This window comes from Aethalodelphis obliquidens, unplaced genomic scaffold, assembly GCF_003676395.1.
Source record: "Aethalodelphis obliquidens isolate GAN/ISIS:26980383/991018 unplaced genomic scaffold, ASM367639v1 scaffold28, whole genome shotgun sequence".
Classification (NCBI taxonomy): Eukaryota; Metazoa; Chordata; class Mammalia; order Artiodactyla; family Delphinidae; genus Aethalodelphis; species Aethalodelphis obliquidens.
In genome coordinates, this window is record NW_020837972.1 from 18007923 (window position 1) to 18035705 (window position 27783).

The window sequence follows — 27783 nt, forward strand, 5'->3', positions numbered from 1 at the left end:
GTCTCTGACCTCACTTCCTCGGAAGTAAACCAACATTTATTGTGTAGTAGGCAGTGGATCCCCACCATGACCCTGTTTTGCATATTTGGGGCTCCCGGGCTGGGGTACATTTCTGTCAACTCCCTCCAGACCTACTGTCCTTTGGCCAGGACGCGGTGTTGTGCAGCCACCTGCTTCCGACTGGCAGGGAAAGTGTGAGAGCCGGGGCAAAATCCCTCCCGCCCGAATGCCTGCTCGATGTGGAAAGGCGCTCCGAGCCCAGGTGGCTGCGCTGGACGAATGGCACCATGGCCGGGCCCCCGCGGCCGGCTTTCACCCGCCAGCTGTCGGCTTTCCACTGTCCTGCGGCGAGGGCGCCTTCCCCCGCCGTCCGGAACTTTGCGACTGGAGCACGGTTCCGGGCGGGGCCTGTTGGCGAGCGGAAGCGGAAGTGTGCCAGGGAGGCGTAGTACTGGTAGCTGCGGTGGCGGAGCTAGCCATGGAGCACGTGACGGAGGGCTCCTGGGGGTCGCTCCCGGTGCCGCTGCACCCGCGGGTGCTGGGTGTCCTGCGGGAGCTGGGTTTCCCGTACATGACGCCGGTGCAGGTACCCGGGGCCGGGGAGGTGGGCCCTCGGTGCGCAGGGGGCAATTGGGGAAGGGGAGGCTCAGGGCGGGCCCGGCAGCCGCTTAATTGGATGCGGCCGCTAGGTGTTAGGACTCGCATCCTGGAGTTTTTACTCCTCCGGCTGGGACTTTTGCCACGTCTTTCTGCTGCGCCGACTCGGGTGATGCCAAGCTGGTTAATGATCGCCAGGCAGAGGCGGCAGGCGGCGGCTCACCTGTGCCAGGGTCTTCACCGCCCCCCACCCCCCCCTTAGGTGCTGGGACCCAAGTGCCTGGTTCGTATTCTCCCCCTACCCCTTCTAGCTGTGAGACCTTGGGCAAATGGCTTAACCTCTCTGTGTTTCATTTCCTTTCTCTGTGAAATGACGAAAATAGTATTACCAGAGGGTTGTGTGGAGATTACCTAAGACAATTTGGGGCACATCATGGGCGCTCAGTAAATGTTACCTGCTGTCATTGTTATTATTACTTGGGCTAAGTGAAGTGTCCTGGTCCAGTTTATTCATTTATTCAAGAAATTTCTTGAGGACAAACTACGTATTGGGTAATTTTTTCTAGGCTCCAGGGATTTTGCAGTGTTGGTCCCCACTCATGGGCCTTGTTTTCTAATGCCCGAGAGAAAGGGGTAAAGGAATAAGGTAATTTCAGCTGGTGATAAGTGTTGTGAAGGAGACAGTGACAAGAAGGTACAGAATAGGAGATAAGATAGGGGAGGCCTCTCGGAGGAGGTGTCATTAAGTTGCTACCTGAATGAGAAGGACCTGGCTGTGGGGTGATTGGGGGCATGATAGTCCAGCAAAGAGAAATGCCCGTGCAAATGCCCTGGGGCTGGAAATGAGCTTGGAGGAACAGAAGGAAGGCCTCTGTGGCTGGAGCAGCATGAGTAGTGTAAGAGGTGAGCAAACCGGGTGCCGGATCTTTCAGGATCTTCCTTGTAGGAGCTTGTATTTTATTCTAAATGCAGCGGGAAGCTGTCTTCCATGGGAAACTGTGCAGAAAGGGAAGGGATGTGACTGCGGCGTAGAGAATAGACTTTAGAGGAATAAGTGGAGAAGTGAGGAGGTCCATTAGGAGGCCACTGTCAAGTTAGAGGTGATGGTGGCGTGGAGTAGAGAGGACGCAGTGGATATTGAAAAGTCAGTGTTGGGATAGCTTTAGGGCTCCTGAGGGGCCAGATGTGGGTTTCATGAAGAAGGAATCTACAGGGACCCTGAGGTTTTTGACTTAGCAGCTGGGTGGATGGTGGTATCATTTATTGAGATGAGGAAGGCTGGGAAGGATAACAGGCTTCAGAGGGAAAATCAAGAGGGTTCTGTTTTGAAATGTTAAGTTGAGATGTCCATAGGCTCCTCAGGAAAGGTGTGGAGGAAGCAGGCAGTGCTCTGTGCCATGCCTCGGGACTGTAGACAAGACCCAGTGTCTGCCATTGGAGTCGATGGTCTAGGTGCTGTCCACTGTGGTAGTCACTCACGTGTGGCTGTTGAACACTTGAAACATGGTGAGTCCATATTGAGATGTGCTCTAAGTGTAAAATGTACAGTGGATTTTGAGGACTTAGTGTGAAAAACAAATGAAAAATCTCATTCTTTTTTTTTTTAATAAATTTATTTTATTTTCGGCTGTGTTGAGTCTTTGCTGTGCGTGGGCTTTCTCTAGTTGTGGCGAGTGGGGGCTACTCTTCGTTGCGGTGCGCGGGCTTCTCATTGCGGTGGCTTCTCTTGTTGCAGAGCACGGGCTCTAGGCGCGTGGGCTTCTGTAGTTGTGGCACGTGGGCTTCAGTAGTTGTGTCATGCGGGCTCTAGAGTGCAAGCTCAGTAGTTGTGGCGCACGGGCTTAGTTGCTCTGCGGCATGTGGGATCTTCCTGGAGCAGGGCTCGAACCCATATGCCCTGCATTGGCAGGCGGATTCTTAACCACTGTGCCACCAGGGAAGCCCCCCCCCCACCCTGTTTGACAACCCCAAATGTCTTCAGACATTGCCAAATGTTCCCTGCGGGCACAGAAATCACCCAGGCTGACTTACTTGTGTTGAAGCAGTTAGAAAAGTGCTACACGTGCTGCAATGGGTGAGCTCAGGCTCTGGGGACCAGGAGTAGAGTGTGGTCCTGGAGGGGGCAACCTTGAAGCCAAGACCTGAGTCTGCTTCAGGTTCAGCTGCTTGTTGCTGCAACCAAAGGGCCAGGCCTCTTGTAACCCTGTGGGTTTTCTGCGGTGTTTATAATTAGAGGGCCTATTTAAATCGTTGTTTTGTGATACTAGAGCTGGAAGGAACACAGTGTCTTCAAACCCTTCTTGGTCCAGAGAGGAAGAGTAGGCGAGGCAGGGCTAGAACTCAGGACCCCCAAATCCCAGCTTGGCTCACTTCCCCTCCATGCCATCTGTGTAGACACTGCTGCTGTATTACCTGTGAGCTGACCCCACTGGGGCCCCTGTGGGTGACTGTAATCGGAGTCCAATTTGTGGTGGGGTCCAGTGTGACCAAGGCCAGCCTTGTGTTCCTTGGGCTTTGGGCCTCATCGGTGGAGTCACGGCATCCCCTAACCAGTGCTCTGCCATCTCTCTCTTCAGTCTGCAACCATCCCTCTGTTCATGAAAAACAAAGATGTTGCTGCAGAAGCGGTGAGTACCTTGTGTAAATGCAGCTTGTCTTCCTGTTTTCCTTCCAAAATGAACTGTGAGGAAAAGCAAACGAAAACTTTCTGCCCTTTGCAGGTCACAGGTAGTGGCAAAACACTCGCTTTCATCATCCCCATCCTGGAGATTCTCCTGAGAAGGGAAGAGAAGTTAAAAAAGAGTCAGGTGAGGACAGCTAGACGGTTTATTTTCACTTAGTCATCGGAGAGTTCACAGTTGAGGAAGAAGCTGGTCAAAAGCTTGAAAAAATATAGAAGGAGAAAGTACAGGCTCTTTACCTGCAGGCTCTGTGTTTATGAATGTGCCTGCTGCCTAACGTTTGTTTGTAGCTCCCCAGAGCAGCACTCAGTGTGCTGTCGTGCTCATGCCTGCACCTGTATGGGGCAGCGACAAATGGGAGTCGCCTTATGGCACTTTCCCAGCCGAGTCTCATCAGGGCGATACTGCCTTCTCGTTCCAGCTCTCAGGCTGTAAGCACGTGTCCTTTTCCCGGTCAACTTACTGCTGTGATTTTTTTTTTTTTTTGGTGATTTCACTGTTTAAAATGACCCCCAAACATAGTGCCGAAGCGCTATCGAATGTTCCTGAGTGCAGAGAGGCTGTGATGTGCCTTACGGAGAAAATACATGTTGCATAAGCTTCTTTTGATAGTGCTGTTGGCTATGAGTTCAATGTTAATGAATCAACAGTATATATTAAATGAGGTGTCTTTATTTAGTAATTTAATTGAAGTATAGTTGACTTACAAAATAAGGTATCTATAAACAGAAATATGTGTAAAAGAAGCTTATGTATTGATAGGTCGACACAAATGTGGCCAGAGGCTTGCAGGAACCTAACCCCGTTTCCCCAGGGGCAATGGTCCAGTGTTCACTAACAGCGTATGTGGCCACTTTGTAGAACAGAACGAGGACTGACTGTAATTCAAACTACAGTTGACCTTTGAACAGCATGGGTTTGAACGGTGCAGGTCCACTTAAATGCGGGTTTCTTTCAGTAGTGAATAACTATAGGTCTGCACCAGCCGAGGTTGGTTTAATCCCTAGATGTGGAATTGGGACATGGAGGAACCAAACCGGTTGTATGGAGAGCCAGCTATAAGTAATTTGCGGCTTTTCGACTACGCAGAAGGTTCACATCCCCAACCCCCACATCATTCAAGGGTCAACTCTCGATGTGTACTGTGACCGGGCATGACCGGGCACTGCTGAAAAAGCCCAGGAAGTGCTGTTTCTCTGGGAACCTTCATCCATTAGGTGGAGGGTGCAGTCTCGTGTGAGTTCAGCTCTGCAAGCCCTGGGCTCTGCTAATCATGTGCCTTCCCCCGCGTGGGCAGGTTGGCGCCATAATCATCACACCCACGCGAGAGCTGGCTGTTCAGATAGATGAGGTCCTGTCGCATTTCACGAAGCCCTTCCCACAGTTCAGGTAAATGGGAGGCAGGGTCCCTGTCAGCCATGGGCTGTGATTTTGCCTGACCTGCTCAAAGACACTTTTCTTGTTTTAGCCAGATTCTCTGGATCGGAGGCAGGAATCCTGGAGAGGATGTTGCGAGGTTTAAGGAACACGGGTAAGTTGCCTTGCTCGCTCTTGGCATTGAACCCAAGAGGAATCGACACATGATCTAGGCTTAACCGGAAACCCCCCGCTTCAGAAGCCCCCTCCCCACAAAAAGTTCTTTCTTCAGGCCAACCTCCCATTTTGCTCACGGGCTCATGATCTCGTCCCTCCCGTGGTGGTCCCTGACCTCGCCCCGAGCCCCAGACACACAGATGATCCACCTGTCTGCTTGGCATCTCCTCAGGCATCTCACAGCTGTTGCAAACGCGTCTACAACAGGAGCTTGGAATTTTCATCCCCAGGCTTGCACCTCGTCTGGAGCTTCCTGTTCATCTGCCCCCGTTGCTTCTCCTGAAGTGAGGGGCCCAGGCTCAGCTCGTCCCGGCCCCTCCACTCCCCCTCACAGCCAGCTGGCACCATGTCCTCTGCGTTTTCTCTCCAGAGCGCGTCTCTAACCGTCAACCTTCCCATCACCACCTCTCCTGCTCATTTCCCCCCTGGACTCCTGCAGAGGCTTCTCTGTCTCTCTCTCTCCTGTGTGTGTCTACTGTTGCCCCCAATAGTCCACTCTCCGCGTAGCAACCAGAATGCCAGTCGGGTCATGTCACTCACTGAAAGCTCTTCAGTGGCTCCTCCTGGCCCTTGGGGTAGATCCTAGTGTCTGCCTAGGGACTGTGAGCCACCACTCTCCACTGCTGCCCGCTTCACAGCCCGCCCTGCTGCCACAGTGGGCTGGCGTTCTCCCAGGTACTGCACGTGCCAGGCTCTTCCGTGTCTCCAGGAGGCTCGGGAAAGTCGGGGTGGTGTCTGTCCGGCAGCATTTTACCTTCAGAGCCTAGTGAGGCGCTGAGCACACGGCTGGTGTTTAATAAACATTCGGAATGCGAGTTTGAATACGCGATGGCCATCACTCCTTGGCATTTTATTGTCCCATGATGAATAAGGTTTGTAATGAGCAGCAATAGACTTTGTGCCCAGTTTGTCAGTGAATCTCAATAAAGAAAACTATTTTTCTTGAGCACTTGCTGTGTCCAGCTACAATGGGAGATACTGCAGCAGGGGTCACAGACTCGAGTTGCTACAGGGCTCAGAGGATAATATAAACGTGTGAAGGGGGTGGGCGGGGAGTGGGAGGGACTGGCTAGTTCACGCCTGAGTACTCACCTCCCGCTGATCACTGCCCACAGAACTCTGGGCTCAGTTCTCCAGGTTTTGAATGTTTTAAAAAGAATATGGAATTCCAGATTTCTGTGTGTTATCTCCAGGTTGTTTTAACTGTTGGCATGTAATTCACATTTAAAAAAAACAACAAAACTTTCCTGCAGGCCATCCAGTCTGTGGGGGCCACGTTTGGCTTTCAGTCTGCGTTTGTGATCTTTACATAAAATTATCTCTAGTTCTGTTCATATTCTCATTTTATAGATGAGTGACCTGGGACCTAAAGTGGTTGAGTAAAGTCAGGGGGTCAGCAAACCCTTTCTGTAAAGGAGTAGATGGTAATTATTGTAGCTTTGTCGATCACACAGTCTGTGTCATAACAGCTCACCTCTGCTGTTATCGTGTGAAAGCCGCCAGAGGCAACCCATGAATGAAGGAGGATGTGTAATTACGTGCCAATAAAATGTCGCGAAAACAGCGGAGTCCAGATGTGACCTAAGAGCCAGTTTGCTGAGCCCTGCCCTTGATCTCAGCCTGGAACCCAGACCTGTCCCCTCACGGCACAGCCTTCTCTTCCCACTGTGGTGGTCTCCCTTCTCTTCGCTGGCATTTTAGATGACTTTTGCTGGGGGGAATACAAAACTTGGTGTTTGGAATCACAGAGGTCCCCGAGATCCAGCGAGTGCGGTAAATGTTAACTTTGTTTTCATAGTGGGAACATCATTGTGGCAACCCCAGGCCGCCTGGAGGACATGTTCCGAAGGAAGGCAGAGGGCCTGGATCTGGCCAGCTGCGTGAGGTCCCTGGAGGTCCTGGTGTTGGATGAAGCGGACAGGCTTCTGGATATGGGGTTCGAGGCGAGGTACTGGAGTTTGGACTTCGTGGGCTTCGGGTGACACAGGATGAAAGGGAGCTCAAGATGGAATTCCTTTATTACTCCATGACTGTCTCTATTAGCCACATGTGAATTTCTTTTTTAAAATAAATTTATTTATTTGTTTATTTTATTTTTTGGGTGCGTTGGGTCTTCATTGCTGCGTGCTGGTTTTCTCTAGTTGTGGTGAGCGGGGGCTACTGTTCATAGGGTACACGGGCTTCTCATTGCGGAGGCTTCTCTCGTTGCGGAGCACGGGCTCTAGGCGCGTGGGCTTCAGTAGCTGTGGCACGCAGGCTCGGTAGTTGTGCCTCCCGGGCTCTAGAGTGCAGGCTCAGTAGTTGTGGCGCACGGGCTTAGTTGTTCCACGGCACGTGGGATCTTCCCGGACCAGGGCTTGAACCTGTGTCCCCTGCACTGGCAGACAGATTCTGTTGATTGAGTGATTGATTGCTGCCTTCGGTCTTTGGTGCTGCGTGTGGGCTTTCTCTAGTTGCGGCGAGCGGGGGCTACTCTGTTGCGGTGCGCGGGCTTCTCTTTTCGGTGGCTTCTCTTGTTGCAGAGCATGGGCTCTAGGCACATGGGCTTCAGTAGTTGTGGCACGCAGGCTCAGTAGTTGTGGCTCACGGGCTCTAGAGTGCAGGCTCAGTAGTTGTGGCGCATGGGCTTAGTTGCCCCACGGCATGTGGGATCTTCCCAGACCAGGGCTTGAACCCGTATCCCCTGCATTGGCAGGCGGATTCTTAACCACTGCGCCACCAGGGAAGTCCCCACATGTGAATTTCAAATCATTAGGTTGATTAATCCTTCAGATTCTACCACACAATTTAAATTCCATTTCTTATGTCTTTGATGTTCTTAAGATGTGTTTTCCTTCATGGCTTCTTTAAAAGTTTCTGTGAGTTTTAAAAAAGTAAGTAGCTTTATTGGGATATAATTGATATGTTACACAGTTCACCCATGTAAAGTGTACAGTTTCATGGTTTTTAGTCTCAAAAAGTTTTGTCTTAATTTCACTCTTTTAATTGCCCCCCATTGTAAAAGTAAAATTATATGCTTACATTGAAGAAACCTTGGGAAAATGAGAGTATAGAGAAGAAATGAAGATCGCCCATAATCTCACCTCCCAGTAGTAGCTACTGTAAATATTGTGATGGTTTTCAGTCTTTTAAAATAACCTGTTTAGTATCATAAAACACCATTTTTTGATTATGCTGGTAAGTGAGGGGTTAAGATGAGCCCTCTCTTTTTAGCATAAACACCATCTTGGAGTTTTTGCCGAAGCAGAGGAGAACGGGCCTCTTCTCGGCCACTCAGACACAAGAAGTGGAGAACCTGGTGAGAGCAGGCCTCCGGAACCCTGTGCGCATCTCGGTGAAGGAGAAGGGCGCGGCGGCCAGCAGCACGCAGAAGACCCCCTCCCGCCTGGAGAACTACTACATGGTGAGCGCTGGGTGGTCTCACTGACTCCTGCAGGCCATCGAGGAGGATGTAGGGGTCTAAGGTACAGCGTGGGAACTGGGGTTAACAGTGTCGTGTACTTGAAATTTGCTAACAGAGTAGTTCTTCAAATATAAAAGGGAGCTATATGAAGTGATGGGTGTGTTAATTCACTTGATTACGATAATCATTTCACAGTGTACGCGCATGTCATCACTTCGTACACCTTCAATGTATACGTGTATAGATTTTTAATGTGTAAATATGCTTAAATATGTACAATTTTTATTTGCCAATTATACCTCAGTAAAGCTGGAAAAACTAAAACAAGTATTAAAAGCCAAAGCAATTTACTGAAAAAAGTTACTAATTTTTTTTGACTTGAACTGCTTTCAGTAAGCTTAGTTATGTTTTTTTTGGGGCCGTGCCGCACAGCACGCGGGATCTTAGTCCCCCAACCAGGGATCGAACCCGCCCCCTGCAGTGGAAGCACGGAGTCCTAACCATTGGACTACCAGGGAAGTCCTGTTTTTCCTTCTAAATGATCAGCTATAATAATTGTTTTAACAACTTATTAGATTTTCCAAGTTTTATCAATATGGTATACGGTGTTCCCACTGATATATGTTAACTCTTAGCAATTAAAACAAATAAACAAGCAAATGGCACTTCCCTGGCTGCCCAGTGGTTAAGACTCTGTGCTTCCACTGCGGGGGCACGGCTTTGATCCCTGGTTGGGGAACTAACATTCTGCATGCTGTGCGGCACGGCCAAAAAAAAAAATAAGCAAGCCAAAAATAAGTGTTCTAGAGACTGGCTTTCAGTTTTCTAGGAAACTAAATCTATAAAATGACACCCTGTGGCACATTTTTTTTTTTTGCGGTACGCGGGCCTCTCACTGTTGTGGCCTCTCCCGTTGCGGAGCACAGGCTCCGGACGCACAGCCCCAGCAGCCATGGCTCACGGGCTCAGCCGCTTCACGGCATGTGGGATCTTCCTGAACCGGGGCACGAACCCGTGTCCCCTGCATCAGCAGGCGGACTCTCAACCACTGCGCCACCAGGGAAGGCCCTGGGCACTCTTAAGTAATACGGACCCTTGGGTCCAATTCCACAGCTATGAATCGTAATCTGTATGCTGTGTCCAAGGATCTGCATTTTAAAGACCTCCCCGGGGGTGGTGTCATGGCCGGCATGGCGCTGTCTGCATGTTGGGGTTTGGGAGGTACTTACTGCACTGGGTGACTCCCTGTTCTCAGTTACATGACTTTGTGACTTACGTGTGTCAGCAGCCCAGGCTGATGTCTATTCTCATCTTGGTAGACTGAGTAACATTCTGACGAAAGTCTGTCCCTTTTCATGGAGGAAATTAGATTCCTTAAAATTTAAGGCCGAAACTGAAAATAGCTATGGGGTTATTATTGTCAGCAAATTTGTTTTTATTTTATTGGTTTTCCTTTTTATTTTGTAGGTATGTAAGGCAGATGAGAAATTTAATCAGCTGGTACATTTTCTTCGAAATCATAAGCAGGAAAAACACCTGGTCTTCTTCAGGTAATACTTCTGGGGTTCAGCCGCACCCAGAACGTGCACATGTGTGTAGCCTTCAGGTTTGGAATTCCCTTCAGGTTGTTTGTCTGTTAGGAATGTGTTTGGCTGCAAATGACTTCTGCAGCTCAAGCTGGAGGGGTTTATTTTTCTCCTGTAAAAAGAAGTCCAGAGGTAGGCAGGTCCTGACATTCATTTCTGTCTCGGCAACGTCAAGACCAGTGTTTCTTTAACTGTCTTGGCCTTTCCTTCCTGTAGGTCACCTCCTAGTTTTAAGATGACCACTGTGACACCTGCTGCCACGTTTGCATTGAAAGCAGATAAAAGAGGAAAGGCAGGGAGAGGGGGAAGGGCAGTGCTTGCTATATCCAACCCTTTTAATCAGAAAAGCAAAAGACTTTCTCAGACAGCCCCCTCCCAAGCTGACTTCTGCTTTCGTTGTATGGGCCAAAGGTGGGTCACCCAGCAGCCCCTCACTTTAGGAGATGGGAAAAAAACAAGTGGGTAGCTGTCCCAGCCTCTGTAGTAGAGGGAGGTGAAGGAGGAAGTGGTTGGGAGGGTGTTTGATCCACCAGCCTAGTGTCTGCCACACTGGGGTGTGTCCTGTTGTCAGAGCGCAAGATAGGAACAGTTGTGTGCATCCTTTGGGCTGTTTTTTTCCTCCTCCAGATATACCTGTGGTGTTGTCTTTTTGGCAATACCAAAATAATTTTGTTTCTTTTCCATCCATCATGTCACCAATAAAATGCATTAGCTGTACTGTCCCACAGTTAGAAATACAACCTGGTACACCCCCCCCCCCACCCACGCACACACACACACACAAACACACGAAACTGAAACAAAGATTTCATAAAACTGCATTTGACTAGGTGGGATGCATTCTGATGCTTTCTGTTCTGTTCTGCTCTAATTTTTTAAAAATGCTGGTTGGTCCAGACTCATTAAATTGATTTCAGAACCCACCAGATTGCTTTCAGGATCTGTGGGTTGTGACCCTAGTGTGCAAAACTGCTTTATTATGTACTGATGTGACTCTTGGTGGAAACTGGGGAATCTGGCAGCAGTCAGTTAGCACAGGTGTTTAAGACAGGAGATTTAGACAGGAGTTAGCCCGAATTGGAATCCTGCAGCCTGGTGTAGTGGGAGAACATGGGAGACGGAATCACACCTTCCTTCTGGTTCTCCTCTGCCACTCACTTGTACTGCCTCTCTGGAAGTTTCAGGTCCCTCATCTACAAAAGGATGTGACATCCCTTTGGAATCCCTCAAATAAAAAAGGTGAACTTTATTAGAAGGGGGCTGTGTAGGGAGCTCACAGACTCAAAGAGAAAGTTGGGTGCACTGCCTCTAGGGAAGACAGGATCTGGGGGACCCAGATGTCCATCTCTTTAGGGCACAGCCTCATTGGGATGACCCTGCTCCAGTCCCCTTTTGTCCTCGACTCCAAGTCCAATATCCGGGATAGAGGACCTGATAGGTCTGACTTCTGCTGAGCCCTTGGGAACTGCACTGAATGGGGAAGAAGCAGTTCCCTGAAAGAAAAGCAGGAGTAAAGCTATATTTAAGACATCATCGTTCTTGTTGTGAAGGACTCCTCCGTTTAATTAGTTCCTCCGGGAGCCAGGGAGACCCCCTTGCTAGAACAGCTTTAGACAGGAGGAACACGTTGTTTGGGTTTTAACTCCTGCTGAAGGGGTTTTGTCAAAAGATTGGCCTTCCCCTGGCCGAGAGCTTAGTTGTGGATGATAAGCACAGCCATTCTCCTCTGCAGTCTCCTGGGACGACTGGGTGGTCCCCACTGCATCTAGTGCTTGCGGCCTCCCTCCCCCCATCGCAGGAGGACCAAGGCGGCCTACGACTCTAAGCCCTCTGTCCCCTCTCGCAGCACTTGCGCCTGCGTGGAATACTATGGAAAGGCTCTGGAGGCCCTGGTGAAGGGCGTGAAGGTAATGTGCATTCACGGAAAGATGAAATATAAGCGCAATAAGATCTTCACGGAGTTCCGCAAATTGCAAAGGTGGGTTGGCTTCCTTGGAGATGGCGGATCTCCAGCCACTCTGCTCTTTTGCAGGTCGCTCTGCCTCGAAACCCTCACATGTGTTTCCCTGCCTGGAACTCTCTTCCTCCTCAGCCTGGTTATCACATCTTCTCTGTATAAATATCCAGAGCCCCTGCCCTCTGTCCTGACCCCATTACTACACTGACTTTGCTACACTGACTTCCTTACTTATCTGTCAACTTCCCTGCTAGGTTGTAAGCTCCATAAGAACGGGAACCTGTGTGTTGTGTTCGCTCCCCCAGTGGGGCTTTGGTAGCTGTTTGTTGAATGACGGAACAGACAGGAGCAACCCGTTAAAGGCTGTAGATTGTCAACTGGTGGCTAGGCTGTAGGGAACTTGTGGCTTTAGTGATCATAACTTGATTCTGTTTGTGCATAGAAATAATACTTCTCTGTGTTTCTTAATCATTGAGCCTTCTGGCTATGTTAAAGCAATCTTTTAGGCAAAGTGATAGAATTGATGGATACATGACAGTCTGGGAGGGAAAATTTCATTTGTTTTTTTTTAAACGGCTGCAAAGGATTAGACCAAATACTGTGGGTTTTTTTTTTTTTCTTTTCCCTCAATGGAAATATGCTAATTTAAAAAATCTTTTCAGTGTTTCCTCCCCACCTCTTTACAGATTTCACTGACAACTTGTAAAGTCCTAGAGGTTCTTAGGAGGAAGAAAAATCAAAATGTTATTCCTATATATTTGCTTCTGTGAGAGATTCTGCAACCTATGTTATTACTGTCATCCCTCAGTAAAGACTGCTTGATGGTGAGGGAAATAGTGGCCTCCTTACTCAGTGTGGTGTTTTCTCATTTTCTAGTGGGATTTTAGTGTGCACTGATGTGATGGCCCGAGGAATAGATATTCCTGAAGTAAACTGGGTTTTGCAGTACGACCCTCCCAGCAATGCCAGGTACAGCATGAGAGAATGTTACCCACTCTGTCTAGGAATCTAGGCTAATGAAATAGGAATCCTGAGGAAGAAAACATAATGATGGTTGTCAAAACATTACGAAATAACAAAAATAGGGGAACTGGTGAGTTATCATTGATAGGTCAGTAGTGATACTATATTATCACTGAAATTTCAGTCATTTTCAAATACTTTTTTTTTTTTTTTTGCGGCACGTGGGCCTCTCACTGTTGTGGCCTCTCCCATTGCGGAGCACAGGCTCCGGACGCGCAGGCTCAGCGGCCATGGCTCACAGGCCCAGCCGCTCTGCGGCATGTGGGATCTTCCCGGACCGGGGCACGAACCCGCGTCCCCTGCATCGGCAGGCGGACTCCCAGCCACTGCGCCACCAGGGAAGCCCCCTCAAATACTTTTTAATAGATCTTTTTAATTTACTTATTTTTAAGTATTTTGGCTGCGCCACACAGCATGTGGGATCTTACTTCTTTGACCAGGGATGGAACCCATGCCCCCTGCATTGGAAGTGCAGAGTATTAACCATTGGGCCATCAAGGAAGTCCCTTAAAGTTCTTGCAGAAATGCACATGATAGAGTGTTTAAAGGAGAACAATATATACATCAGATATGAAGATGTCAGTTATTATCTGAAAGCAAGCATATATTCCTGATAAATGCCTCCAAACATAGGAAAGCACCTGTAAATACAAACTCCTAAGCAATAGTTGTTACTTCCTGTGGGGGGGGTTCCTCATAGGTCACTTTTATTTTCTTTTTTACGCTTTTCATTGTTTTTCAGTTTTTCTACTGAGACTGCTTCCTCCTGCCTATACCGTCACATAGGCATAAATTTAAAAGTTTTACAGTTCATAGTAAATGTCTAACAGAACCCTCTCTGGTTTGCACGTGTACTTTAATAGCCAGCTCTTCTATAGCACTAATAAGCGGCGGGTTGGGATGGAGCTCCTCGGGTCATTTTAGGTGCATCAGCCGTGCGGCTGCAGGCCTGTGCTCTGCTCGGCCACCGTCACGTGGTGACCACGTTCCTGCTCCTTGTTGTTCACAGTGCCTTCGTGCATCGCTGTGGCCGCACAGCCCGCATCGGCCACGGCGGCAGCGCACTTGTGTTTCTCCTTCCCATGGAAGAGTCGTACGTCAGTTTCCTTGCAATTAACCAGAAAGTAAGCTGTCTTCCTTTTTCCTATGGAATGTCCAGTGCTGGGGTAGTTGAAAAAGTTCTTTTCCAGCAAGTGGGGTCCAGAACTTAGATTAGGGGTTGCAGCACACAGGGGCCAGGCTGGTGATGTCCGTGCGGGAACCTGGCTGGCTTTATGGCTGTATGGCCACTGCTCGGCCCCAGCTAAGTATCACTAGTTGGGAACATAGACCTATGTTACCATACTTTTCAAGCAGAAATCAGGATTGTTAGGTAAAATCTCATTTTAAACTTTGCTTTAAAATTTTTTAAATACTTTCTGGACCAAGTAAAATACTTTGCTTGGATTTGGGCTTCCAGGCCTCTGCTTTAAGATTAAAATGGATTGTTCTGCCTTTGGTTTTATTGGCACTGGCTCTTATGGGGTAGCCTTGGTTGGGGATGAGGTGATTCCAGCCAGAAGTGACGCTGTGGTCCCTGTGCAGTGCCCCCTGCAGGAGATGAAAGTCCAGAAGAACACAGTAGACCTCCTTCCAAAGCTCAAGTCCATGGCCCTGGCCGACAGAGCTGTGTTTGAAAAGGGCATGAAGGCTTTTGTGTCGTTCGTCCAGGCTTATGCAAAGCATGAGTGTAACCTCATCTTCAGATTAAAGGGTAAGTTGGACTTCTTCACATAATTTTATCTCCGTCTGAAACATCTGGTGGTTTTAGAAGTATTACAAGTATGAAACTGCTTTGTTTTATAAAAACGTCAGGCCTTAATACTCAGCCATAAAAAGAAACGAAATTGAGCTATTTGTAATGAGGTGGATAGACCTAGAGTCTGTCATACAGAGTGAAGTCAGAAAGAGAGACAAATACCGTATGCTAACACATATATATGGAATTTAAGAAAAAAAAATGTCATGAAGAACCTAGGGGTAAGATGGGAATAAAGACACAGACCTACTAGAGAATGGACTCGAGGATATGGGGAGGGGGAAGGGTAAGCTGTGACAAAGCGAGAGAGAGGCATGGACATTTATACACTACCAAACGTAAGGTAGATAGCTAGTGGGAAGCAGCCACATAGCACAGGGAGATCGGCTCAGTGCTTTGTGACCACCTGGAGGGGTGGGATAGGGAGGGTGGGAGGGAGGGAGGGAGACGCAAGAGGGAAGAGATATGGGAACATAGGTATATATATATATAACATTCATTTTGTTGTAAAGCAGAAACTAACACTCCATTGTAAAGCAATTATACTCCAATAAAGATGTTAAACAAAAAAAAGTCAGGCCTATGCCAGGTTTAATGTATTCTAAACATTTAAAAGAAAGTCTTCCTGGGAATTCCCTGGTGATCTGGTGGTTAGGACTCCGAGCTTCCACTGCAGGGAGCATGGGTTCGATCCCTGGTCGGGGAACTAAGATCCCATGTGCTGTGCAGCGCAGCCAAAAAAATAAATAAAAATAAAATACAGTCTTTCTTGGGTTTGAGTAGACAGAATACACTGGCTGCTGAGTATTCCTTTTTAGTAAAAATGTAATTATTTTAATTCTAATTAAAATGAGCCCATTAGGTCATTTAGGTAGACAAAATTATATTGCTATGAATGTTCTGTGGGTTGATGCCTATAATCCTATTTTGGGTGTGCTAACTGCAGTGTTTTGGTTTAATCAGATCTCGATTTTGCAAGTCTTGCTCGAGGTTTTGGCCTGCTGAGGATGCCCAAGATGCCAGAGCTGAGAGGAAAGCAGTTTCCAGATTTCGTGCCTGTGGACGTCAGTACAGACACCATTCCATTTAAAGATAAAATCAGAGAAAAGCAGAGGCAGAAGCTATTGGAGCAACAAAGAAAAGAGAAAACAGAAAATGAAGGGAGAAGAAAATTCATAAAAAATAAAGCTTGGTCAAAGCAGAAGGCCAAAAAGGAAAAGAAGAAAAAACGGAATGAAAAAAGGAAAAGGGAAGAGGTAAAGTTTGCATTTTTATTATTTAAATACTCAACTTAGAATTCTGAACAAGTTTCACTGAAGTGTAGTATATAGTTATCTTCTAATAGGAATTGCATAGGACTCTCAGATTTCTATACTCCCTTGGTGGCTTGGGTGGGGAATGAGCTGTTTGTGGAAGCTGATCTAAGCTAGTTACTGATTAAAAATTGCTGGTTTCACTTAGAACACTGTTGCTGAGAAATTCAGTAGCTTGTTGATCTCTTCTGTACTCAGGGTTCTGATATCGAAGATGAGGACATGGAAGAACTTCTTAATGACACAAGGCTCTTGAAAAAGTTTAAAAAAGGCAAAATTACTGAAGAAGAACTCGAGAAGGGGCTGTTGACAAGTGGCACAGGATCAGTCAAGACAGCAGATTTGGGGATCTCAGATTTGGAAGATGACTGCTGATTCCTGCCGCTCAGGCGAAGTGCACGAGGGCAACGGGAATGCCACGAGCTGCCCTGCGCTCGCAGATAGCTTGCGCTCGCGTGTGCTGAACAGCAGAACTTCAGCAGACGTCCGGGAAGAACCACCTCTCCCAGAGCTGCTGTTGCAGACGGCGATGTGAGGGGTTTCACGCTCATGAATATTTTATGAAAAACATACCAGCCTTTGGAGTCTAACAGAAGAAAATGTAAATTAACTGAGTGTAAATAACAGATGTCAGTATTTATTTTGATGGGTTACTCAAAGAGCTCAGTGTTCGGTGGCTACTTTATACTTAGTTTTTAACACAGAGATACTGATGTAGACTTGATTTTAGGCCTTTTAAAATTCCTCAGTGTTTTCAGGCACCTGATCTCCCTGGATGTCCTTCTCCGTGGACTTCAGTTCTCTCTTTGATGTACTGTGCAGAACACCTGCACAGCCCCTAGTACTGTTTTATTGGTGAGTATCTGAAAAACAGAGGAAGCAAGTCATTCTAGAAAAGAAAATTATTATGCCTTCTGTTGAATAAACTATATTTCATTCTAACTGTGCCTTAAGTGTGTGAAGGTGGCTGCATAGTGTCTTTACCAAGATGGACAATACATTTGGGCCTGGGGTCAGCTTGCGGTACCGATGCAACGCCATATCAAAATCTTTCATACAATTTGAAAAGATGCTGAATTGTTCCCAAGAACAATTTTAAAAAAGCTGTTCAGGACCCAGACATGTTTAAATTCACATCTTTCCCAGATACAGAATTAAAGTTTGCAAATATTCTGGAAGGCACCTTCGTAAGTGGTGAGGCATGTAGGATACTCCTGCCAAAGACGCTGTTTCTGTCTTGGGTTCTCATGTTAGTTTCCACTCTGTTTGGCTTGATCCTTTTTTTGGAGATGACAGCCCTCAGCTCATGTTCACTGCTGGAAGCCTGATGCAGATTCAGCAAGTGTTTCCTGCCTTTCTCACACCGTGCAGGCACCGTGTAGCCTGCATCCTGGGCGGCTGTTGGTTGCCGGAGGGGCGCCTGGCCGCAGTTAGGACCCCTGCTCTCTTAGGCCTGCATGGCTTTCATTGATGCTTCTGGCAGATAAGTCTGGAGTGTGGGGAAGATGAAGGGAGGGGGACGCGGCACATCTTTCATCAGTCAAGTAGCCAATAATCTAATTTGTATTTCTGGAAACTGGAAATGAATGAAAGTGTCTGGAAACCATAAGCACAATTTAGGTTGGGTTCTAGGGGAACCATGAACATATTTTAGATGGGACTGAAATGAATAAAAATTCTCCAAGACGTATGATTTTAAGTACTTAGTCGATAAAATTTCATAAAAAACAATTCCGTTTTGGCCTGGCTCATTGAGGGGCCAAGAGGCTGCTCCCAGCATCAGCTGTTCGCCGGCAGGAAAGGGCCCGGCTGTTACAGATAGAGCTTGATGAGTTCGTCGCTGACTGCTGAGGGCGTCAGCACCCCCAGGTCTGTAAACAGCAGTGTGATTAAGGAAGGGGAGGTGTAGTCGACCCACGGGTGCTCCTCTTTGAGATCCTGTCCAGTCTGCGTGGACTTCAGAGTATCTGCCTTGTACTGAGGAGACAGGAAGCATACGTTAGTCTGCCCCACGTGTTCAAGGCTCCGAACTGGAGAGGCCTTGGCCTGAGCAATTAGTGTGCTCCTGCCTCAAAGTGCTCTCTGGAAACGGGGGGAGGCCAGCTGTGTGCAGCACACTGGCGAGGGGGATGAGTGTGGCTTGGGTGAGCAGATCATTAAAGAAAAACTTAAGCCACGTGTCCCCTCACTGGTGTGCTGGATTAACTCCTCCAGACCTCTCAGGACAACCATTTAGAGCATTTACAGAGTGCTTACTAAGTGCTAGGCACTGTGCTAAGTTCTTCCCATGGATTATCTCAGAATTGTCATAACCCTTGTGCAGACAACTGAAGTTCACAGAGCTTACAATGAAAGGACTTGCCCAAGGTCACATGGTTAGTAAGTGGTGGAGATGGCAAGTGAGCCCAGACAGCTGAGCCAAAACTTCGACTATTACCAGTTTCCCCTGCCTCCTTGGCCTGTATCTAGTGCTTAATTGAATGAGAGACAAAGACTTAAATTCTGGGGACAAATTAGGCTCTTCAACAGCCACCAACTTACCTTTGTATCCTGAGTATTGGAAAAAATAGTGGGAAGTGAATAACTTAATGGAACATTCTTAGCACTGCGTTTTTCTTCAAAGGTTTCAGTTTAGACTCAAATACCCCTTCAAATATGTAAAACTCTTGCCTTAAACTTATCTGGGACATCTTGCTGGTTTAGTGGGAAGAGCCGTACAAACTTGAAACTTTCTGCAACAACATAAAAAGGCTTGTTCCGTGCTTTGGCACACACGGCCATCTGGTTGGTTCCAATCTGGGAAGTCAGAGAAAAGCGGAGAAGGGTGAGATCTTATGGCATATCTGAAGTGGAAGCAACAGAAAGTATATGAGTGAACGTAATATATGTACTTCTGGCTTTGGAATTACAGAAGACCTTTAAAAAAGAAAACACGTTTCTCCAAAGATATACAAATGGTCAACAGACACATGAAAAGATACTCAAGATTCTTAGTCATGAGAGAAACACAAGTCAAAGCCACAATGGGATACTGCTTCACATCTACTAGGGTGGCTATAGTTAAAAAACAAGTGTCGGCAAGGATGTAGAGAAATTTGGAATCCTTGTACGTTGCTGGTAGGAACGTCAAGTGGTGTAGCTACTGTGGGAAACAGTTGTGGCAGTTCCTCAACAAGCTAAACACAGAAATACCACATGACCCAGCAATTCCACTCTTAGGTATATACCTCAAAGAATTGAAAACAGGAACTCAAATAGGTAATCGTACACCCGTGTTCACAGCAGCATTAGTTACAATAGTCAAAGGATAGAAACAACTCAAGTATCCATCAACAGATGAACGGATAAACCAATGTGATGTGGTACATTATGCAGCCATAAAGAGGAATGAAGCAGACACATGCTACAATATAGATGAGCTTTGAAAACATCATGCTAAGTGAAATAAGCCAAACTCAAAAGGACAGATATTGTATGATTCCACTTATATAAGGTACCTAGAATAGGCAAAAATCATGGAGGGAGAAAGATTAGGGGATGGGGAGAGAAAAATGGGGAGTTTTGCTTGATGGTGACAGTTTGGGGTGACGGAAAAGTTTTGAAGACAGACAATGGTGATGGCTGCACAACAATGTGAGTGTAATTAATCCCACTGAATTGTACACTTAAAAATGATTAAAATGGCAAATTTTTATGTTATACATTACCACATACAACAAACTATCATGAAATCTTTCCATGTTAAGCAACAGATAAATTTTAAACATTATACTGATGTCAAATATGCTCCATTAAAAAGAAAAACCAACCAAAAGCTAAATTCCAGTTAAAGCATGTTTTGAAAAAATATAAATTACTTTCTCCTAATTTACACCAATCAGTCTCCAAAGCAGGAAGAAATCTGAACAAAATTTGACCGCTGCAATGGCTCATGGGAACTGGGAAGCCATTGGCTGCAGTGGTGGAGTCTTGAAGCTAAGCAGGGTTAGAGGAACGAATTGTTAACAATACAGTGCTAGCTGGATGTCTGAGGTCAGTGATGCAGCTCCACGCCCTGAGCAAGGGCCTGCGGAGAACTGATGCTCCTACCTTGTTAATGATTCCTCCGTTTTCAACAACTCCTTCAGCACCAACAATGACAAGATCCACTTTCTCCATGATGTAGCTAAGGAAATTAAAAACAATTTTTTAACGCTCCCTCTTCTTTGCTCTTCTTAGTAGCAACATCGCCTGCAAAGATTAATGCTCCATTTTCACCAAGGTAAGTTCCTCTCATAACTTTCTTCCAAAGAGCACTGAACTCATGAGACAACCCCTGGCACTGTTACCGGTTCTGCTACAGGGGCACCAAGACCTGTTTTGGTCATGACACCACAATAAGACGTGTAACTCACCCTGCCACCCAGTAATGTACATGCATATGTGTGTAGCTGAAGCAAGGATTTCATGACCCGGCATTTATCCTTACTACGTGTGGCACATTCTGTTTTCCTTTCTACATTAATACAAACAAAATTTAAAGACTTGATGTGATCTGAAGTTGGAAAAAATGTTAATGTAATTCAAGAATCTTGCAGGTAGGCTGAAGGCCAATCTACCTTTTGAAATGAGCAATTAGGGACTTCCCTGGTGGTCCAGTGGTAAAGAATCCACCTTACAATGTGGGGGACGTGGGTTTGATCCCTGCTCAGGGAACTAGGATCCCACATGCCGCGGGGCAACTAAGCCCGCGAGCCACAACTACTGAGCTCGTGCGCCTCAACTAGAGAGAAGCCTGCGTGTCGCAACTGAGACCCGACGCCGCCAAAAATAAATAAATAATAAATAGATCTTAAAAGAAAATAAAATGAGCAATTAGTAGAATTCTTTAAAATGTTTACTCTTAAACACATTCCTAATTTCCTTAATCATCTCCTTATGTGTTTTCTTCCCAAGGGATTATTACTCCTGTCCAAGGGATTATTACTCCTGTTTTCTCTTGGGAGGCACGCTGCCAATCCATGGAGCATGTCACCTGGGCTTTAGGAGTGAAGTTGCACAGGTGAGACGAAGAATCCCAGAGTGCCACTGAGGGCAGCCCGTGTCTTCAGATGAAGAGCGAGCACTGGTCACATGTGCTGACCTGACCTCTGCACCTTGCTCTTAAAATGCACTATGATACTGCCACGTAAATGACTCCCCCTCTGCCTGACATCCTATAGCCCTGTCTGTACACTATCAAGGCCTTATAATGAGCTTGCTGGTTTAGCCCAGCTATCAGTTAAGAGGCGGGACGCTGCCCAGTCCAGTTTTATGAACGAGACTCAAACCTTCCAACTGGAAGTGCTGTTCCAAGCCACCCCTGGGAGTGGGCGAGGAAGAGTAATTGTGGCGGGGGAAGCCAGGCACTTACCCAACAGCGGCATCCAGTACGACAGTGACGGGGACACTGAGGTGGCAGAGGGCTTTGGCCATTTTCTTACTGAAAGTGACAGTTTGAGAGCATTAGAAAAAAGTCCAGGAAAGTCCCAGAGTGGTGTATGGTGAGTCACTTAATTTGGACAATGATAAATCACTTTAGCTGGAAACTCAGTTCAAGTAATGGATTAAGGGGCACATCCTGAGACTTTGGACTAAGGAAACAAGAATTTGGGTCCTTTAGAAGGAAGTATGTGTTTTAGGAGAACTGCGCTCTTGGGGATACAAAAAGATATGTAAATTCAGAAAAAAAGGGTTTTTCTTTTATTATGTTCTGGCTAGATATGTGGCGAATTATCTATTCCTTGATAAAAATCTTTCAATTGCTGTTCCTCTGACTTAAGTACTAAATAAAACCCCTAGATCCTGTACTGTGACCTACTTCAGATTCACGGTGATTTTTCTTCCAGGGGCAGGAATGGGCACTGTCAAAGGCAATGCTGACTGATTGGCAAATCAGGGGCCTATTCTGGCTCCTCTTACAATGGATTCTAATCCTCAGTTTGCTCTTTAAAAGGACTGCTGGGCTCATAACCAAATGGAAGGATACTTGCCCTGATAAATCAGGCTGTGACTCTGTAATGTACACACTGAAACGCTTCTTGGCCGCCACGGCTGCTTCCAAGACTCTCAGGACCACTCTGGAGTAGGCGTGAGTTAATATTCTCTGTGGGCACAGAAAGCTCTGTCAAAAGGGCAAGCTTCTGGCAATCACCCATACTCTATGACCCTCTGATGCGTGTTCCTGGTACCCTAAAGCTTCTCCGTATGCTCTCTCACAAATCAGCTGTAATCAGAAAGGAGATCCTTGATAGTACACTGAGTTTAAGCCCATATACAAGCTGAAAAAGTTTTCTGTCAGAGGAATATATTATGGGTCTCCTCTTCTCGTAGCAAGCGCAGAAGTGACATCTCCATGTGGTGTTACTCAGATACAGAAGCCTTTATATCTGAAGGCTCTGTTAGGTTCCTTTGGGTTGGCTTCCCTAATTCTAAGACATGGTTCGCACTCTTGGGCATACGGGCACCAGGCAGGTAGCATAAAGGAATGCAGGGGGCCGGCTGGGGCCAGCAGCAGAGTGGAAAGGCTGAGCTCCAGCTGTTGTCATGTGGGCCCACTGTGGTCAGATCATCTGGTTTTTCTAGAGGCGCTGAAAATCCAATATTTCAATGTTGGCTAATTTTTAAAAACTTATAAACGCTGTTTGGGGTAAACACAACCCATCTGTGGACTGGATACAATTTGCAGATACTTAGATGTAATCTCTGCTCTGGGGAATAGAGTGCAGAGGACAGTGTAAGCAAGGAGGAGGGATGTAGCTCCCTAGCTCCTTTCTGGGCCTCGCCCAAGAGCTTGTTAGAAATGCAGGTTCTCAGGCCCCACCCTTGTCCTACTGAATCAGAATCTTCATTTGAAAGATCCCCAGGGGGTTCATCTGCATGTTCAAATTTGAGCAGCTGTGCTGGAAATTTAGCCAAAATAGCACTGATGCGGGTGGTTATTACACATTCAACTCCACTAGAGCAAACGAATCCTGCAGCGAGTCTGCAGAAGGAGAAGGCCTCGGTGAGAGGCAGTCACAGGCTTGCCTCCACTTGGCCCCAAAATGGCTTTGTTTGCAGCTGGCTTGCGTACAAGTTCCACTCGCATCTATTACGTCATTTATTTAATAACATACTCCAAAAAAAAAAAAGGCTTCAAAAATTGGGAAAGGGGTAATAGACAGTGGACAAGAGTCCAGATGCAAGTGAATACTTTTATGGTCGATGGAGGCTTAGATGGCAAAAGAAGGCGTGCTGCCGGGAGAGGAGACGTCATAAAAGTTCTACGACCCCTTTGCTGGGAGACTGACTTGATGTGCAGCTCCCGTCTTTCCTCACTCAGCTTATCAACACTTGGTGGTATCTCTGTAAGAGCGTTTGGAATGAAGATGAAAAATCTCAATCCAGTGCTAACATTCAGCAGGAAGACAGTCAGTATGAACCAATGACAAGAGCTGTGTTAATTTAATTAAGATTTAGTACATATCCAGTAATAAAAAATACTTTTTTTAGTAAGACACCTTATCAAATCAAGAATCATCCATGCTGTCTCAGGGTTTTTCTCTGCTTGTTTAAAATGACAACCACCTATGATAATAATATCTACATTTAGACAGTGCTTACTATGTGCCGGGCATAGCGCAGAGTCCTTACACATACCATCTCATTAATCCTCACAACACCCCTATGAGGTAGGTGCTGTTATTACCCTTATTTAACAGATGAGAAAACTGCAGCACAGAGAGGTTAAGTAACTTGTCCAAGGTTACACAGCAGGTAAGTGGCAGACTCAGGATCTTACCCCAGGAGTCTAACTCCAAAGTCCTTGCTCCCAATCACCACACATGATCAAGATCTACTCACCGCCCCATCTTTGATGAAAGTATGGCACAGATCTGCAATTTTATTTCTCGACAGTGATGTTCTCCTGAGAAAAATCTCTCCCCGCTCAATCATGATCTTTTTACATTTGGAGTAATCCTGGGAAGAAAAGAGCAAAATGAGGTGAAGGGGAGGATCCAGATAAAGCTGAGAATATTTGTGGCCAAACAGAGAAACAGAGAGGTAACCGAGGAGGGCAGGGGCTTACGGAGTATTCCAGGGAGGTAAGGCTGATGAAGCGCAGGAAGAGCTCCCCGCCCGAGGACACGGCCACAGAAGAGTCCACGCCACACAGGGTTTCTATGGCACTGGTGAGATTCGCTCTCAGGCCCTGGAGTGTCTCCCCTGGAATGATCACATGAGGAATGTGACGTTCATTTTTGACCCTCGATGGGTCTGTGATTCACTCACTCATTCAACCAGTGTTTACTGGGTGCAGGCTGTATGCCAGGCGCTGTTCTAGATGCTAGAGATACATCAGTGAACGGGACAGACAGGGTCCCAGCTCTGACGGAACTCCCTTTCTAGTGGGAGAGGCAGACAGTAAACAAGCACACAAGGAAATCAACAATTACAGACTGAAATGAGGACAGAAAAAAGCAGAATGATGAGAAAGGGGGAGCTACTTTAGACAGAGTTAACAGGGGTGGTCTCTTGGAGTGCAGGCCTAAGCAGAGACCTGAGTAAGAAAGGATCCAGCCGAGTAAAGATCCAGTGGGCAAAGTCTCAGATGCAGACTATAAACGCAAAGTTCCCAAGAAGGGAATAAACTTGGTATGAGAAACAAAGAGAGGCCAGAGTGAAGCACAGCTCAGTGAGGGACAGCATAGAAGGAAATTAAGTAGCAGTGACAGAAGAGGTCTGCGGGGTGGGGTAGGTAAGGCTTAGGTGTTTGGATTTGTTTTTTTTTAATATTTATTTATTTGGCTGCCCTGGGTCTTTAGTTGCGGCATATGAACTCTTAGTTGCAGCTTGTGGGATCTACTTCCCTGACCAGGGATCCAACCCGTGCCCTCTGCATTGGGAGTGCAGAGTCTTAGCCACTGGACCACAGGGAAGTCCCAGGTGTTTGGATGCTATTGTAAGTGCAATGGGAAGAGGCTGGAGATTGTCTTAGAGACATGCATCTCTAGGCCAGCGCTTTAGATTAAAGAACGCTTTATTATTTTTATTGTTGTTATTATTATTTTGTTTATACCCAGATGCTTACATTTAGGATGTCTGAATTAGTAGTAATCACAATGATGACATTAAAACCAGAATTTATACTGGAACATTCTCTACAGCAACTGCAAAGAAACTTCCACAAGACAGAAGCTCAATAAATCCTTGTAAAGCTCAACTATTGCTATAATTTAAGCTTCAAAGTTAACCTGGTATAATATGGTCATTCTTTTTTTTTTTAATGTTTTTTTTCTTTTATTTCTAATTCTTTCTTGAATTCTGTAACTACATTTCTGTTTTTCTAAATCTGATTTATATTGTCTCATGTCTTGTACCATTTAAAAAAATTTTAGCTCATTGTAAAATACCGTGTTATGGTTTTTTTTTTCTGGTTGTCGTTCTTTTTTGGGGGGGTTATTTATTTATTTATTTATGTTTTGGTGTGATTTCATTGTCTGCAGGGATGTTATTCTCATTCTGTCTTCCTTACAGTAACTTTTATGGCGTTTGGACACAACCATTTCATTTTTAAGTGAAATGAGTTTTCCTGAACTTTTAGAAAGAGACTTCGTTCAGTTGTCTTTTCTAACCCCACAGAGCTCCCTCTTCCATTGTTTTATGTAGTGTTAAAAAATACAGTCGCTTGCTTTCTGAGATTTCTTGGTTCTGTTCTCCTCCCCAAATCTTTTCTGGACTTTCTCTTTCTTTCTTTTCCTTTATTTTTCATTACCCCAACCTTCTGCAATTTTGATTCCACTCCCCACTATTCAGTGGGGACCCTGGCAGGAAGAAGCCCTGGCAGGTCAGTTTTGAGAAAATGCAGGATCTATGCTGGTCTAGCCCCTTCAGTCCATCTGGCTGGCTCCCTGCACTCACCTGCTATTGTAGTGAGAAGAACGATAGCATCCCCCCAATTTCAGCTGCTACTCTCAAAGTGAGACGGTGCACCTCAGATTGGGACTTGAACCCACATGCCGGGACTCGAACCCGGCCAAAACGTACTGTCTTCCAACTGAGATCACACACCTGGTTTCAGGACTTAATGAAGCTCAGGTTCTTGATGTCTCATCACAGAAAGAATTCAGTGAGAGACAAAGTGATAGATAAGAAGTGCATTTATTTAGAGAGAAACACACTCCACAGACAGAGCGTGGGCCATCTCAGAAGGTGAGAAAGGCCAATATGGTCATTCTTGATTCAAAGTATATTTCATTGAAAGGAGACCCATTCAATGATAACTTGAGGGCTCTCTTCACATTAAAAGGACAGAAAAAGAGGGAGGAGCTGAGCTTGGGGCTGCATTACCTTATGTAGGCACACATCCGTCTCTCACTTGCTACACGTCTAACAGTTATGAGCAGACTTTCCTAACACCTGGAGTGATGGAGGATGACCGTCTTTACCTTTATCTCTCCTCAAGTATTCCAGCAAAGTCCGGATGGCAGCTACTGCTGAGGCCATGTCAGGATCTTCTTTCATCTGAGACTTAAAGTATTCAATTAACTCTGGGAAGGGAGAAAAAAGTGATTCATCAAATTCATTTAGCAGGATAGAAGACCAGAGAGCTTATCAATGACTGTTGACTTTAAAAAGCAAACTAATTGGGCTTCCCTGGTGGCGCAGTGGTTGAGAGTCCGCCTGCCGATGCAGAGGACACGGGTTCGTGCCCCGGTCCAGGAAGATCCCACATGCCGCGGAGCGGCTGGGCCTGTGAGCCATGGCCGCTGAGCCTGCGCGTCCGGAGCCTGTGCTCCGCAATGGGAGAGGCCACAACAGTGAGAGGCCCGTGTATCGCAAAAAAAAAAAAAGCAAACTAATTTTAAAAATATTTTCTTTGCAGGGTGTTTGGCTTCAGGGGCACCATAAATGTTGACGGGAATAGATATGACATCACTCTACTATTTGCAAACTCTTTCTCTCTCATTTTGCAAAAGTTAGCCATGTACAATGGCATAAAATTTAAGCCCCATCAAAAGGTAGTGAAAGGTCATTCTTCCCCTTATCCTAGACCCCAAGTCCGGAAAGAATCCCAGAGCCAACCTCCTTACCGATTTCTCCTGCACCCTCCAGTCTATGCCAAGTCAAGCGTATTCACCTACATACATATGTACATGTATGTGATGCAGAGGTCCACCCTGCTCTTATTTTTTTTTTTACATGAAAGGTACTGTATACACATTAGTTTGCCCTTCTTCTTCACTTAATAAAACACCTTGGTAACCACATTAGACAAGCAAATCAAATACGCCTTTCTTTTAATTCTAGTACCAGATCCAACAGGGCAGGGAGTCTTACTTATACTTCACATATGAGGAAATCAAGACTGCGAAGACCTGCACATGCGTCCGAAATCTCACTTTTTTGGACGGCACTGGAAAGCGTGGGGAGAAGGGGTGTCCGGGGATACCCCCAGGACCCATTCCCTGGATACAGGAGCAGCGAGTGGTTTTAGTTGTGACTAGAGGAACCACATCCAGCCAAACAGCCTGAGCTTGGAAAGTGACCTCTCCCGGAGCCCAGTCTGGGCGTGCGAGGTGGAGGGATCCCTGCGCGGCTCCGCTTTAGGCCCAGCAGGCCCGTCGCGTCCCAATTTACCCTTGTCGTCCATGGTGCCCTCTGGACCGCGGGGCCCGAGGGGCCCAGAGCCGCTCGCGCCACTTGGATGGGTCCAGCGACCGCGCGGGCTCCGAATCACAGTGACCGACAGCGTACAGCACGGCTCTGCACGGCTCTGCACTCCACTTCCGGCGCCTTGGGGGCGGGGCTGTGGCTACGGCTCGCGGCCTG

The 27783-nt window shown here is 46.6% G+C and overlaps 2 protein-coding genes across 9 annotated transcripts; one reads left to right on the forward strand and one right to left on the reverse strand.

The window, feature by feature from the left end:
• The first annotated feature begins 435 nt into the window (after positions 1–435).
• Positions 436–16893, forward strand: DDX55 (DEAD-box helicase 55). 8 transcript variants are annotated; one of them, XM_027125031.1, is made up of 14 exons: positions 436–586; positions 3174–3224; positions 3318–3404; positions 4576–4667; positions 4747–4809; positions 6670–6819; positions 8085–8274; positions 9742–9824; positions 11707–11838; positions 12694–12786; positions 13850–13964; positions 14425–14593; positions 15602–15894; positions 16150–16893. In XM_027125031.1, the coding sequence occupies exons 1-14, from the start codon at positions 479–481 to the stop codon at positions 16324–16326; spliced, it is 1803 nt and encodes a 600-aa protein (XP_026980832.1). In that variant the 5' UTR covers positions 436–478; the 3' UTR covers positions 16327–16893. The 8 variants fall into 8 exon arrangements, with proteins under 8 accessions (XP_026980832.1, XP_026980834.1, XP_026980835.1 ...); XM_027125035.1 differs by having other exon boundaries at positions 482–586; positions 2992–3224; XM_027125037.1 differs by lacking the exon at positions 436–586 and adding an exon at positions 638–880.
• EIF2B1 (eukaryotic translation initiation factor 2B subunit alpha) lies at positions 16844–27731 on the reverse strand. The gene is made up of 9 exons (XM_027125042.1): positions 27592–27731; positions 26400–26501; positions 24041–24177; positions 23815–23931; positions 21963–22075; positions 21344–21412; positions 20041–20116; positions 18622–18747; positions 16844–17928 (listed from the first exon to the last, which is right to left on the reverse strand). The coding sequence occupies exons 1-9, from the start codon at positions 27602–27604 to the stop codon at positions 17764–17766; spliced, it is 918 nt and encodes a 305-aa protein (XP_026980843.1). The 5' UTR covers positions 27605–27731; the 3' UTR covers positions 16844–17763.
• Between the last annotated feature and the right edge of the window lie 52 nt (positions 27732–27783).